Below are 12,995 nucleotides of genomic sequence, written 5' to 3' on the forward strand. Positions count from 1 at the left end.
TATCCAAAAGCTGGAGGCAGGAAACAAATTTTTGGCGTGGTACGGAGCTGCAGAGCACATTGTGCAGTGTGTTCCTGCAGCCTTTATGTTCTTTTCCATCCTGGCTTCGGTGCTGCGTCTGTCTTAAGAAAGGAGTAGCCAACAGAGGTAAGACAGATACTCTGAGATCATGAAAGCCATCAGAAAACTACCCCTAAGAAGATGACTGATATGGGGAGGTCAGAAGAAGCCTGGCCAGGAGAAATGTGAGATTTGGGAGAGAGAAGAGGCCAGCAGGAATCAATGATTTCTGGGAGGCTAGAAGGTTCAGGCAATGTTGATTCTGCTGTAGCACTGACTTAAAAGAGTCATGTAAAGACCTTGCCCTATTTTAACCAGCAACATTAATCCTTAAACCTAAATGCTACTGTACACACTGTCAGGAATCCACTACTCTAATGCCTGACCTCAACGCATCCCTTGAAGCCAAAATTCATCACATAGCCCCTTCCCCTTGTTTTTACTCTCTTAATCACTCTGATCCCTGACCTTAACACTAGCATTAAAATGCTCTTTTTAACCCTAGGAAACTGCCTGAGAGACCTAAACAAAACCCTAAACCACAAAGCTTGTCCATACCCTAAACACAGACCTGATACCCACATAAGAATACCAAAACATTCCCATTCAAACTTTGCTTAATCTTTAACCCAGTAAGGTGGGCCCTAGTCCCTAATCATATACATGAACACCTAACATCCAAAACCCCTGTTCCTGTGCATTAACCTCCTCACCTTCAGACCCTCTACTAAGCCTTAACTTTAGGCCCGTCATCCCTTGGGACAGGGCAGGAACCATGAGGTTGCTCTGCAGTCATGGCACTCAAAGCTGAATGTGAGGGGCCATGGATCTCATCAGATTGTGGGCCACAAGGAGGAGACAGGGGAGAATGCTCTGATGAGCTCAGCTCTGCCTCAGGAAGTCCTGCACCAGCAGGAGCAATGTGACTGTGGCAGTGACTGTAAGGTCACTTCTGTCCCTGCAGAAGATAGGGCAGCAGCAGGAACATGTCACAGAAAGGGACTGAGAGGTCACTTCTGTCTGTAGGTGGCAGGTCACCCTTGACTTAGAGCTGGGATCGGTACTTTTCGGCTGACATCTGCCAGTGGCCCTGGTAGGCCAGCAAAAGGCACCTGGCTGGCATGCTGACTGTGGGATCCCCTCTGCCTACATACCCAGGAGGACCCATGCAGAAAGAAGGCCCACATATGGGTTGTCCTGTCCCTTCTGCTTGAGTCCATGACTGGACAGCAGCAGGCCCATGGCTTGGAAGATGCTGGTGCGGTGACTTCTGTCTGGTTGGCTGACAGGCCGCAAGGAGCCTGATGGATTGGGATGCCTACTTTAGGAGGGGGTTCCACCCTGATGGAGCTTTCTTTTGTAGTAGAAAAGAGTAGGAGAGAAAAAACTGCCACAAAGTGCACTTTGGAATGTTGGTGCTGGCCACGAGGAGGAAGAACTGTCCCTCAGAGTGTTGTGCTGCGTTGCCAGAGGTCACCCAAAGAGCGTCTGTGATCAGAGCATGGCTTTGTGTGAGAAGGAGCAGCTGGGGAGGGTTGATGAGACACTGGTGAAAGGATGGAAATGCTGGGATGAGAGCAAGGTGGTGAACAGAGACGGGTGTCTACAGTCCTCAAAGAAATAGGTGAAAGTCATCAAAGTCAACAAAGTGCTCTGCCGGGCACTGCCCAGCCCAGCCCGGCCCCTGCCCACCTCTCCCCACCACCCTGCCCTCTCTCCAGCCCAGCCCAGCCCAGCAGCCCAGGCTGGGCTGGCCCCAGGGCAATGCCCTCCACAGGCTGCTGCAGGGCTCTGGGCACGGCCACCCCAGCCCCAGCCCCTCGCAAGGCACCGCAGCTGCTGGGACAAAGTGTGGTGGTTTTACTCAGGTGGGCAGCCGAGCTCCACCACAACCGCTCTCTCACTCCCCCTCTCCTCAAAGAGGAAGGGGGAGAAAATACAACACAGAGAACTCGAGGTTTGAGATGAGAAAGGTTTAATTAAATGGAAAGGGAATGGGGAGGAAAAAAAAAAGAAACAAAAGAAACAATCAGTCCGCGCGGGAGCACGGAGAGAGGGAAAAAAAAAATTATTCTCTACTTCCCATCAACGAGCGGTGTTCAGCCACGTCCTGGGAAGCAGGGCCTGAGGGTCCGAGCCACGGCTGCGCTCACGTCAGGCAGCACCCTGGGGTGTCACCAAGTGACGTCACAATGGGTGCCCACCCAGCCCAGGCGCGTGTCACAGTGGCACCCATTGTGACGTCACTTGGTGACACCCCAGGGCTCCGCCTTATAAGAGCGCAGCCGTGGCTCGGACCCTCAGTGTCGGTGCACGGCAGTGACGGACAGGGCAGGAGCACAGGGCCTGCGAGGAGTCCCCGAGCATAGCCCACGTCCCACAATGCCGCAACCGCCCGCCCAGAGGAGCCGCCGGTTTCTCCTTGCGAGCTCTCCCACTCCAGAGGCTGCTTCTGAAGGGGATGAGGAGGGAGGCATGCCCCCCAGGCAGCCCAGGCTGGCCTGGCAGGAGACCTGGTCTTCTAGGGGCAGCGACCGGCCAGCAGAGGACAGCTTGCTGGCAGTGGAAAGAACCCCAGTCGAGGCCTTTTTGCCGGAAGAGGACAGCAGCCCGGCAGAGGACATTGCTCAGGCAGCGGGCAGCCGCCCGGTAGAGGAGAGCCAGGACGACGTACAGTGGCTGGATCCCAGTGAGTCAGGGTCTTCGGGATGGGGTGGGGAGGGTTGGGGACACAGAGACCCCTGCCTGACTCCAGGACTCCTTCCCTGGGTAAAGCGGCGCTTGGGCTGACGGGGCCGAGCTTCCTCCGCAGCACCACAGAATCCCAGGACGCTTTGGGCTGGGGGGGACCTCGGCGATCACGATGCTTCCCCCCAGCCCAGGCTGCCCAAAGCCCACCCAGCCTGGCCGTGGGCAGTGCCAGGGATTGGGCACCGCAGCCTGCGCCAAGGCCTCACTGCCCTGGGCGTGAAGGAGAGAAATCCCTGCCTGTCCAAAAGAAACCTGCCCTCTTTGAGGTTAAAGGTGTCACCCCTTGTCCTGTCGCTGCAGTCCATGATGAAGATCCCCCCCCAGCTTTCCTGGAGGCCCCTTTGGGCATGGGGAGGCCGCAGCGAGGTCCCCCCGCAGCCTTCTCCAGGCTCCACAAGCCCAGCTCCCTCAGCCTCTCTTCCCAGCGGAGCTGCTGCAGCCTCTGGGCATCCCCGCGGCCTCCCCACGTCCTTCTGGGGCTGGGGCCCTTCCTCTCCTCACCCCTGCATTCAGCCCCTCTCTGCAGCACTCTTTGCTTTCCTCCTTTCCAGATAAGGCATGGAAACTGTGCAGAGACAAGGCCGTGGAATTCATCAGGGCGTATGTCAGAGGCACAGAAAAGGTAATGGCAGCCGCTTGCATCACAGCTGTGCTCCTGGTGCTGCCCTCCAGGGGTCCCACACAGCCCCAGACCCCTCAAGGCTTTGGTCCTGCTGGCCATGGGTGTCCCCCTAATGCTCTGTTGGTGTCTTTGTGGCTGCCAGGACGACGAGGAGCAGAAGATGCTGTTCCTCAGCAAAATCTGCGATCTGTGCAGATGTGTCACCGAGAAGGGTGCGCCGCTGAACTTGCATGGCTTCTGCAGCAAACATAAGCTGGTGGAGAACATCATGGTGAGAGGATGCGCAGCGGGTTGGGGAAGGGGCAAGGCCCCCCGGCACCAGCCCCCTGGGAGGCGAGGGCTGGGGCAGCGCTGGCTCTGCTGCTGCTGGGTGCCGGCGGCTCCAAGGTCTCATCCTGCTTGTGCTCTGCAGGCGCTGCTGGAAAAGGAGCCCGTGGACAGCTTGCGCACAGCATTCCGGCAGAAGGCCATGGAGACTGTCGCCCTCCTCAGGTGCGTGCCCAGCCCCTGGTGGCAATGTCCTGGTGGCCCTGAAGCTGGCAGGGAGGCTGCCCGTCCCTCCCAGGGATGCCTGGCCAAGGGAGGTCCGTGTCCTCCTTCATAAGCCTCAAGGCACTGCGTCCAACAGGCTCCTCTCTCTCTCTCCTTCAGCAACACCGCGCCGACAGCACTGCATGGCAAAAAGGAGAGACTCCTAAACATGTGCTGCAAGAGTGTCTTCTTTCTGCCTCCGGAGTCGGATGTGCCAGAGACAGAAAGAGTGCTCTACACCAAGGTATGTGCTGGGTGAGGTACCGGCACCCCCAGTCCTGCTGAGCTGCTGCCTTGCTTTCCCGTGCTGACACAAGCAGAGACCAGTGCAGGGCCGGGGCCCAGATTTGCTTTCCCAGCCTCGCCCCTTCCCCGACCTGATCTTGTGCTGCAGGAGGTCTGCACGCAGTGGCTTTTTAGCCCCAAAGCCACCCCTGAACTCCTGAGGGGCTCAGAGCCAGCTCCTGGGGGTGAGGAGGGCCAAAGAAATAATTCGATGCTCTTCTGTCCTCCCTGCAGACTATGAAAGCCATGGACACCATGCTGGAGGGCTTTGTACTCAACTGTCCCATCGCCAGTTTCAACATAGAGATGCAGAATATGTTGAAGGTTTGGCATTTGCAAAGAATTTCCAAAGAATCCTCTCAGGTCACATTTGCAGACCGCTGTCAACCCCCAGCAACTTCTCTCCTCGCAGGTGATGCTGGACTTTGCTGTCTCCAAAAACTCAGCTGTGCGTGAGAGAGCTGTGAAGGTGATTGAGAGGCTGATTACTTTCATCCGCTGGTATTTGGTGATCAAGGTAAGGCACAAGGAATTTTCCACCCTTTCCTGCATCCCAGAGCATCCTGCCACTCAGGGGTGCCTGTGAGGCAAGCCTCGATGCACGTGAGTGCCTCAGAACCGTGAATCAAGGGTCTTCGTCCCTCCTTCACCCCTGCTCTTCCCTTCCCAGGCCGTGCTCTCTCAGGGACCGGCTCTGCCTCCACTAAGCCCTTTGTCTCTCCTCCCTTCCTCACCCAGATCACAGATGACTATGAAAACTATAGCGATGATGAGCCCACAGAGCTCTACATCCCCATCCTGGGACAGCTGCTGGGCATCCTCTTCATTTTCACTGGTGACAAAGATTCCATCAGATTCACAGCTTTAGAAACTCTTTCTCACATATACAAAATCATCAGAAAAGGAAGAGGTAAGAAGGTGTGGTGGGCAGCGTCCGTCTGCACACAAACATCTACTGTTTTCCCCGAGTTTAGTGGGGACTGTTAGTGTTAGGTTAGAGGTTGGACTCGATGATCTTGAGGTCTCTTCCAACCTAGAAATTCTGTGATTCTGTGAGTATTGTGAAGGATTGTTTTTGTGCTTGGTGGAGGCTGCCCACGGAATTCTGCCAGGTTCCCTGGCCTCCTCTGCTCCTCACAGCAGCTTCCCGCAGCATTCTGGCTATCGTTTTCCGCAGAAGCTAGACGCTCACCTGCCGTCCAGGAGCAGTTCTCTGCTGCTGTCCTTCCCAACCCTCCCCAGATCACCTACCACGCTGTTTTGTGGTGTCCCCCAGTCTAAGCCATCAATCGATGAGCACTTCCCAAACGGCATCTTCCCCGAGGAGTGAACAGCAGAGCCAGCCGTGCATCACCAGGGATGGTGACGCCCTCCAGAATGCTCCCTGACTGTTTGCTCCCTGCTGTCTTAAAGGCAGGTGTCAGGGGGCTTCCTGCACATCCTGACCCCGAGCAGAAGGGGGTCTGTGACACGCTGCTACCCCCACGGCACCCAACGCCATTGCTTCTCCTCCTTCTGCATCATCCCTGAGGTCCCTCTTGCTCCCAGCACTCCTCACCTTGTGCTTTACATCCCTGCCCACCACTCTACTCGCCGTGGGTCTGAGCCTCCCTCCTCAGCCATTCCTAGTGAAAGTGCTTTTCACCATTTGGCAAGCTTGTTGGCAAAGATGCTCTTCCCTACTGACTCTTCGCTGTTTCCCCCTGTTTAGCATACTCACTGACAGAGGACATGGAAAATTATGCAGAGAGACACAAGAATTTGGAGGACACAGCATACCCGTTTTCTACAACATCAACTCCGTGTGAAATTGCCAAGGTAATGAGCTCTGGCCTTGCTGGGGATCTTGTCCGCAGCATCAGCAGGCATCTCATGTGAGCAAAGGGGTCCAGAACCGGTGGGGCTGGCACGGCCTCACTCGCCCTGCTGAGAGGGTTCCTCTTGTCCCCAGGCTGGGGCTATGCGAAGGCTGCTCCCCTGTGTCCCGGCAGCAGCTCCACCCTCCTGGCCACCAGCAAGCCCTGGTTACCTGCAGGGCCAGCACTCTGGCCCCATATGCCCCATATGCCCCATCCTCACCCCTTCCCCCGAGGGCCCTCTCTCCAGAGCTGCCCTTGCTGCTCAGCTAAGCAGCACCCTTGGGACACTCAGTGAGGCATGTCTTCGCTCCTCCTTCTTCCCACAGGGGTTTGGAGGACATCTCTTCCCTGCTGAGAGGCTGGACATCGTCCTCACAGCCCTTGAAGCTTTACAAGACTCCAGCATCCATGACAAGCAGGGGGCCTGCAGCGTGCTGGACGCAGCCTTGGAGGACCCTTTCTACTGGCTGACAGATGTAAGTGGCCTGTGGCCATGGCCCTGCCCTTGAGCTCTTCCAGGCGTGGTTCCTCTCTCCTTCCCTGCCTCCCTCCCTGCCTCCCTCGCACATCAGGGTCTCTTGGGCTCCAGAAGCCACCTGAAGCCAGCAGAGAGCAATGGAAGGGGCCAAAGTTTGAGTGGCAGCTGTGGCAATGGCTGCGGTCTGCTGGCAACACCATTCCCACTTTGTCCCCCAAGGTGCCAAAGACCATGGAGTGCATCAGGAGAAACCTGGGCAGCATCCACACGGCATCGGCGCGGCAGTGCCTGGACTCCCTGCTTCTCAAGCTGACCGACATGATGTCCAGGAGAGAAGTCAAGAACCTGCTGCAGTTCTCTCCGCCACATGACAGGTCCTGGCCTTAACATCCTTGAGGGCTTGTTCCGCGTCGGGAGATGCACCTGGAGACTCTCTGCTTGCCACACCAATGGCAAAGGACAGGACATCCCCAAGGAGCACAGCCCTCCTTCCCACCAATGTGTTCCAGCCCTACTGGGCCAGCCAGGGCTGCAGCAGCCCAGCTGTCCAAGGCAGCCCAGAGTCCCCCTGCCCCCAGGGAACACCAGCTCAGCCCCCTCCTGCCTGCCCAGGCTGGGCCCTCAGTGCTCCCCAAGTCACAGGGGCTGCAGGACAGCCTGGGTCCTCTGGGGCTGGCCCAGTTTGTGGCCCTGCGGCTGAGGCAGCCTCACTGACAGAGTATTCTGGGCTTGCAGCACTGACCTGGCCATGTGGGAGGTGATCCTGGCCATGCCGAGGACCTTGGAGAAGATTTTAAACATCATGATGGAAGACTTGCCGCTGCGCAACTGGTGCACCGCAGTCACCGAAGACACGTGCATCCGTCGCTTGGCTGTGAGTTCCCAGATGAAACCTTGCTCCCAGCAGGGCTACGTGTGCCCCTTCAGGCACACAGGCACAGCCCTGTGCCCATCTACCCCCAAACTGCCAGCTCCCGCAGGACGTACGGACACATGGTCCCTGGGGCCGGCAAGCCCCCGTAGCTCCCCGCGCCTGGTGCCTCTTTGGTGCCAGCTGGCGCTGCCCCATCCCTGCCCAAAGGTGGGAGAAGAAGAGGCTGCAGGGGGCCCTGCCAGGCTCTCACTGCTCTTTCTTGCAGCTGCTGGCCCAGAATCACATTTATGAGGAGGACTTTGGTAACCCAGTGCACCTCCAGAGCTACCTGAGGCACCCAAGACCAGAGATGCGCTTTTTGGTTCTGAAAGGGCTCTGCACCGTGTCAGAGAGCCCTGAGAAGGTGAGCGGGCCATCGTCAAGCAAAGCCATGTTGGCAGCCTGGGGCTTTGCTCTTCTGCCCTCCCGTCCCTCCCCGCTGCCAGGAAGCAAGGCAGGAGGCTGGTGCTCAGGAACCAGAGCCCTTTGCCCAGGGTGGTCTCTCACTGCCTCACGGAAGGGAAATGGTGTCTTTCCTACAGGCAAGGGAAATTCAGGTCTTGCTGCCAGACATCCTGGAGGCCCTGCAGGACACCAACACAGACTTCATGCTCAACGCCCTGCCTGTGCTGAGAAACGTGATGGCTCATGTGGAGAGGTGGAAGGCCAGTGGCCCGGCTCTGCAGCTGGCTGAGAAGCTCCTGCCACTCTTTGACCACGTAAGTGTGCTGCGGGAGCACGAGCCCTCAGCTGGGCCCCCTGTAACAAGGGCTGCCCTTCAGCCCGGCCCTGTGGGCAGCACTCAGGCAGGGCCTTCCCAGTCTCCTCGTCAGCCCAGGCGCTGGGGAGCTCTGCTTGGGCATGGCTGGTGCGGCTGGTGGCGAAAGTGGGGTGGCTGGCGGGCAGCCTGCGATGGCAACCGATTGCGTTGCCCTTCACGGGCACCAGGCCTTGCAGCTGCCCCTGAGCAGCTCCTCTGGGAAGGATCCAGCGCTGAAGCATCTCACAGTGCTGGGAGCTCCCTTCACATCGGCCACGCTAATGCTGAAATTCCTCCTGTCTTCCTCCCTGCCAGGCGTCCAGCCAGGTGCGGGAGCACTCCATCTGCCTCTTCCAAGCCATGACAGAGGCTATGCTGTGGCAAAGGAAGAAGGAAATGAAGAGGACAGTTCACAGGAGCCTTCTCCCACTCTACGTTCACATGAGAGACCAGAGTGAGAGCGTAGCAAAGGTACAGATCTCAGAGCTGAGCAGTTATGTGGGCAAGGGTGTGCTGATGCCACAGGGTTGCTCTGGGGGATCACAGAATTTCTAGGTTGGAAGAGACCTCAAGTTCATCGAGTCCAGCCTCTGATCTCTTGCTGTGATCTCTGGGATCTCTCTCATTGTGAGCTGCCTCCGATAGTGGCTGTCCCGTGGCCTTGCCTTGGCCACTGAACCCAGTGCACGCTGCCCCCCACCACAGCCTCCCATAACGCGCTGGGAAAGGCTCGCAGCCCTGCCAAGAGGAGGGGACAGAGGGTCTCCTTCCCAAGGCTGTGCTGCTACCTCCCAACCTCTGCTGCTCCGCAGGCCTCTGGGGAAGCTCTCGCCGTGGCTGCAAAGTTTCTGCGACGCAAGGAGCTCAAGCGCTTGGCCCAGACAGAACAGACGTGGAGGATCGGGGAGTGCTTGGTAAGGACCCAACTTGGTTTGCCCCAGCTGGGCAAACGCGCCCGGCCAGAGCCCGCTGCCTGCAGCCGCATCCTCGCTCCCTTCCTGCCAGCACAGAGCCCCAGGGGGCTCTTCTGCAGGCCCCTCTGCCCTCCGTGCCCCCAGGATGCTGGAGGAGACCCTGGAGAGGGTGTGCAAGCCCCGTGACCTTGCGTTCTCTCTCTCTCCAGCTGCAGCAGGACAGAGGCAGAGTAGAAGAATACCTGCAGCAGAGCCAGCCCTACCTGCAGGACACTCAGACCGACTTGCGACTTGAGGCCGTCAGATTCATTGGTGAGCCCAGCCCCTGGGTCCCTCTTGGGGCGGCCTTTGGCAGCCCCAGGCACTGCCCTGGCAGTGAGGCACAGCCCTGTTGCCCCCAGAGCCCCCTGACTGGGCCCTTGCTCCAGGGTGCAGGAGGGGGCACAGCCTGGCTGGCCAGGCCAGGGGCTGCGCTGCTGGGAGCATGCTGGGGAGCGGGGCTCTGATGGGGTCTCTGTGTCTAGGTCTTGCTGCGCGCTACTGCGAGGACCAGAGCGAGGAAAAGCTGGTTGAAATCCTCAGCGGTGAGTGAGGGCAGTGGGGGGTGTGCTAGGGCTGGGGGGACAGCGGCAGAGGCCCCCGTGCCTTGCCCTGCTCCAGGGAAATGCTTCGGGGCGGAGGAGCAATGCAGCCATAGGAACGAGGGAGAGGAGACGGGGTAGCCTGTGGTGTCAGGGAATGGCCTCCCAGCCTGGAGCTGGGCAGTGCCGCTGAAAGGGTTGAGTGTCCCTGAGGAAGAGTCAGGGGAAAGGGCAGTAAGGCTGACAGAAGGTGGGAGCCTGTTGTAGAGCACGCAACCAGGACGAAGAGGGAGATGAGACAGCCTACAAGCAGCTAGGAGCAGGGTCACGATTGCTAGCCCTTGCTCTCATGGGGAAGCACAATAGCGAGAGGAAAGAGTCCAGGAGATTCCTGGAGTGTGTGAATCCTCCCAAGGGATGGAGGCAGGTGGTGAGGGAGCCAGCTTGTGAAGGTGCCCCACTTGACCTGTGGTGCGCAGGTGGGGAAGGACTGGTGGCTGCATTTGGGACATTGCTGAGCAGCAGCTTTCAACGGATTCCTTTGTCCCTCCTGCTCCTCCTGGCCTGGGGAAGAGTCGAGTGGGGCTGGCATGGTCTGCAGGGGATGCCTGGGGATCTGTGCAAGGAGTGGGTTTTCATCTCTGCTCTTCTTTCTTTTGCAGTCCTCCAGCCTTCAGAGAACGACCCGGAACCCATGGTCCGTTCCCTGGCAGTTCAAACCACCCTGATCCTGACTTCAAGGCATAAGGCAATGTCAGGACGGAGATTTCCACTGCTGTGCTGCTGCTAGCCCCGCAGCAGTCCTCAAAAGAGCAATATATATTTTAATAGAACTAGGTTGTTGTCTCGTTATTCCAGCAGCTCCTTCACAGTGACTCGGTGCCATGACGCTGAGCTAACTTGGAGGCCACCAAGGACGTCTTTTCCCTGGGCCCGGTGACTGCATGGCGCCTACTCAACCAGTGAAAGAGTCACAGAACCCTTGCGCTTGGAAAAGGGCCTTCAGCTCAAGTCCAAGCGTCAGCTAACACCACCAGGCCCACCACAAAACCACGGCCCTTAGCGCCAAGTCCACGCATTTCTTTAATAGCTCCAGGCCTGGGACTCCAGCAGTGCCCTGGGCAGCCGGTTCCACCCTTTGCATGAAGAAACTCTTCCTGACATCCCATCCTGTGAGTCCACCTGTGGTAGGTGCGCCCAGGTAGAAGAACTGCTCAGCCTCCTGGCAGAGCTTCGGGAGGAGGTGGGCAGGCTGAGGAGCACCAGGGAGTCGGAGAAGGTTGAACTGTACTCTGCCAGCCCTGGGACAGATGCGTCAGGCAGACACAGCAGAGGAAATGGAGGATCCCCTACCCTCTGGCCATCAGGCAGAAGGAGTGCATCTCAGTGACGAAGGGATGGAAGTTTAGATCTGCTCGGGGCAGCAGGCGAACCCCTCCTTGCCTACCTCACCTTCCTTTCAGGTGCCCTGAAACAACAGACTCTGGAAGTAATGGACACACAAACGATGATGTGCATGAAGGTCCATCCAGGTTAGCGGGGTTTTCTAGGGCAAGTCAGCCTTCCCCAATATCATGACCACCTCCATCAAGAAGAAGAGAAGGGTTACTGTCATAAGTGACTCCCTTCTGAGCAGAACAGAGGGCCGCATATGCCGGCCTGACCCAACCCATGGAGAAGTCTGCTGCCTCCCAGGAGATCAGGGTAAATGATGTTTCTAGAAAGCTCGCTCGCCCCATAAGGCCCTCTGAGCATCATCCATTATTGTTCTGTCCTGACAGAATCTTCTAAGTGGCACACCAAAATGGGAGGGACTGTGCGCTAGCGAGATCCTTCGGCCTGCTCCATGCCACGCTGGGTACACTGGAGCACATTTGGAATGTTTCTGCACCGATGCACCCAGCATGAGGGACAAGCAGGAGGAGCTGGAAGCTTCAGCTCCATCCCAGAACAAGCGAGACTTGGTGTGCTGTGATGGACGGGTATGGGCTCTTCAGGAAGGATAGGCAGGGCAGGCGAGGCAAGGGGCTGGCACAAGGACGTGGCCGAGAGCTTCTGGGTAAGGATTAAGGGAGAAACCAATCACTTGGATGTTGCAGTGGGTGTTTGCGATACCAATGAATTATTCGCTAAAGGAACTAAGAGAGACCTCTCTTAGCTCAACTGCCCTTGTCCTGATGGGGGACTTCAACTTGCCAGACGTTAACTGGGAAGACCACACAGCTGATACAAGCAGGTCCAGGAGATTCCTCACACACCTTGATGACAACTCCTTGGTACAGCTACTGAGGGAGACGACAAGGAAAGGTGCCATCCTAGACCTGTTGCTTGTGTTATAAATGGCTCAGTCTTCAAAATAGGATTATAATCAAAGTTTACAATTTATTAAAGGAATAGAGGTACGCAAACAGCGCTGGGTGCGCCGGGAGTCTCTGCTCCACCAGGACGCACACCAGTTACATCAAGCAGCTGATTTTTATGCTCCTAGGCTGATACATATTCATTACTACTTCTAAAAAAAATGGGTTATTATAATTAGCTTCCGGGATCCAAACCCTCCTACTGGAGCATGCGCATCAGTCTCTGGTGGTCCCCCTGGGGGTCTCTGGGGGTCTTTTATGCTGAAGGCTCGTAGTCTTCCTCTCGTTTTTTTTTTCTTGTCCTTCCCCTTTGTACTCCTTGGCAGCATGTCAAAAGCTTACACAGCGTTCCCTGCAAGTTTTGTCTTCTAGCCATCCTTCAGCTTCTTTCTTCTCCTTAATCTCCTGGCCGCCTGGCCAGATATCAGGGGCTTGCATAGTGTCCCATTCGGAAGTCATAACAGTTACTAGTTGTTAGCAGTTGTTCTGAAACCCCCAGACATCAGAGACTTCAAAGAAAGAACATACAAACACAAATAGCTCTCTATTGACACTTCACATTTAAAAATCTTTGGCGATTGGAGGAAAACTGCCAGTACGCCTGCTTTTGGCAGGGGGGTTGGACCCGATGATCTCTTGAGGTCCCTTCCAACCCCTCCAATTCTGTGAACTTTGGACACGGGGAGGGCAGAGTTCAGGCTGTTCAGGGAACTAGTTAGGAAGATCCCCTGAGAAGCTGTTTTGGAAGGTATCGGGGTCCATCTTTTTAAGCACGACCTCCTAAGAGCACAGGAGCAGGCGATTCCAAAATGTTGGAAGTCAAGGAGGCGGGGCAGGAGGCCAGCTTGGCTGAGCAGGGATCTTCTTCTAGAGCTTAAGTG

General features: G+C 57.1%; 1 protein-coding gene across 1 annotated transcript; it reads left to right on the top strand.

Annotated features, from left to right (window-relative positions):
• Nucleotides 1–1,437: 1,437 nt before the first annotated feature.
• On the top strand, nt 1,438–8,814 carry LOC140002813 (maestro heat-like repeat family member 5). Its single transcript, XM_072040206.1, has 15 exons — nt 1,438–2,749; nt 3,363–3,433; nt 3,576–3,704; nt 3,846–3,925; nt 4,085–4,208; nt 4,484–4,573; nt 4,662–4,766; nt 4,880–5,159; nt 5,961–6,067; nt 6,435–6,584; nt 6,806–6,960; nt 7,322–7,460; nt 7,726–7,863; nt 8,042–8,218; nt 8,575–8,814. Exons 1-15 carry the CDS (start codon nt 2,443–2,445, stop codon nt 8,812–8,814), a joined length of 2,292 nt encoding a protein of 763 aa, XP_071896307.1. The 5' UTR covers nt 1,438–2,442.
• Nucleotides 8,815–12,995: the final 4,181 nt, after the last annotated feature.

The sequence above is a fragment of the Anas platyrhynchos genome, chromosome 6 (genome assembly GCF_047663525.1).
Source record: "Anas platyrhynchos isolate ZD024472 breed Pekin duck chromosome 6, IASCAAS_PekinDuck_T2T, whole genome shotgun sequence".
Classification (NCBI taxonomy): domain Eukaryota; kingdom Metazoa; phylum Chordata; class Aves; order Anseriformes; family Anatidae; genus Anas; species Anas platyrhynchos.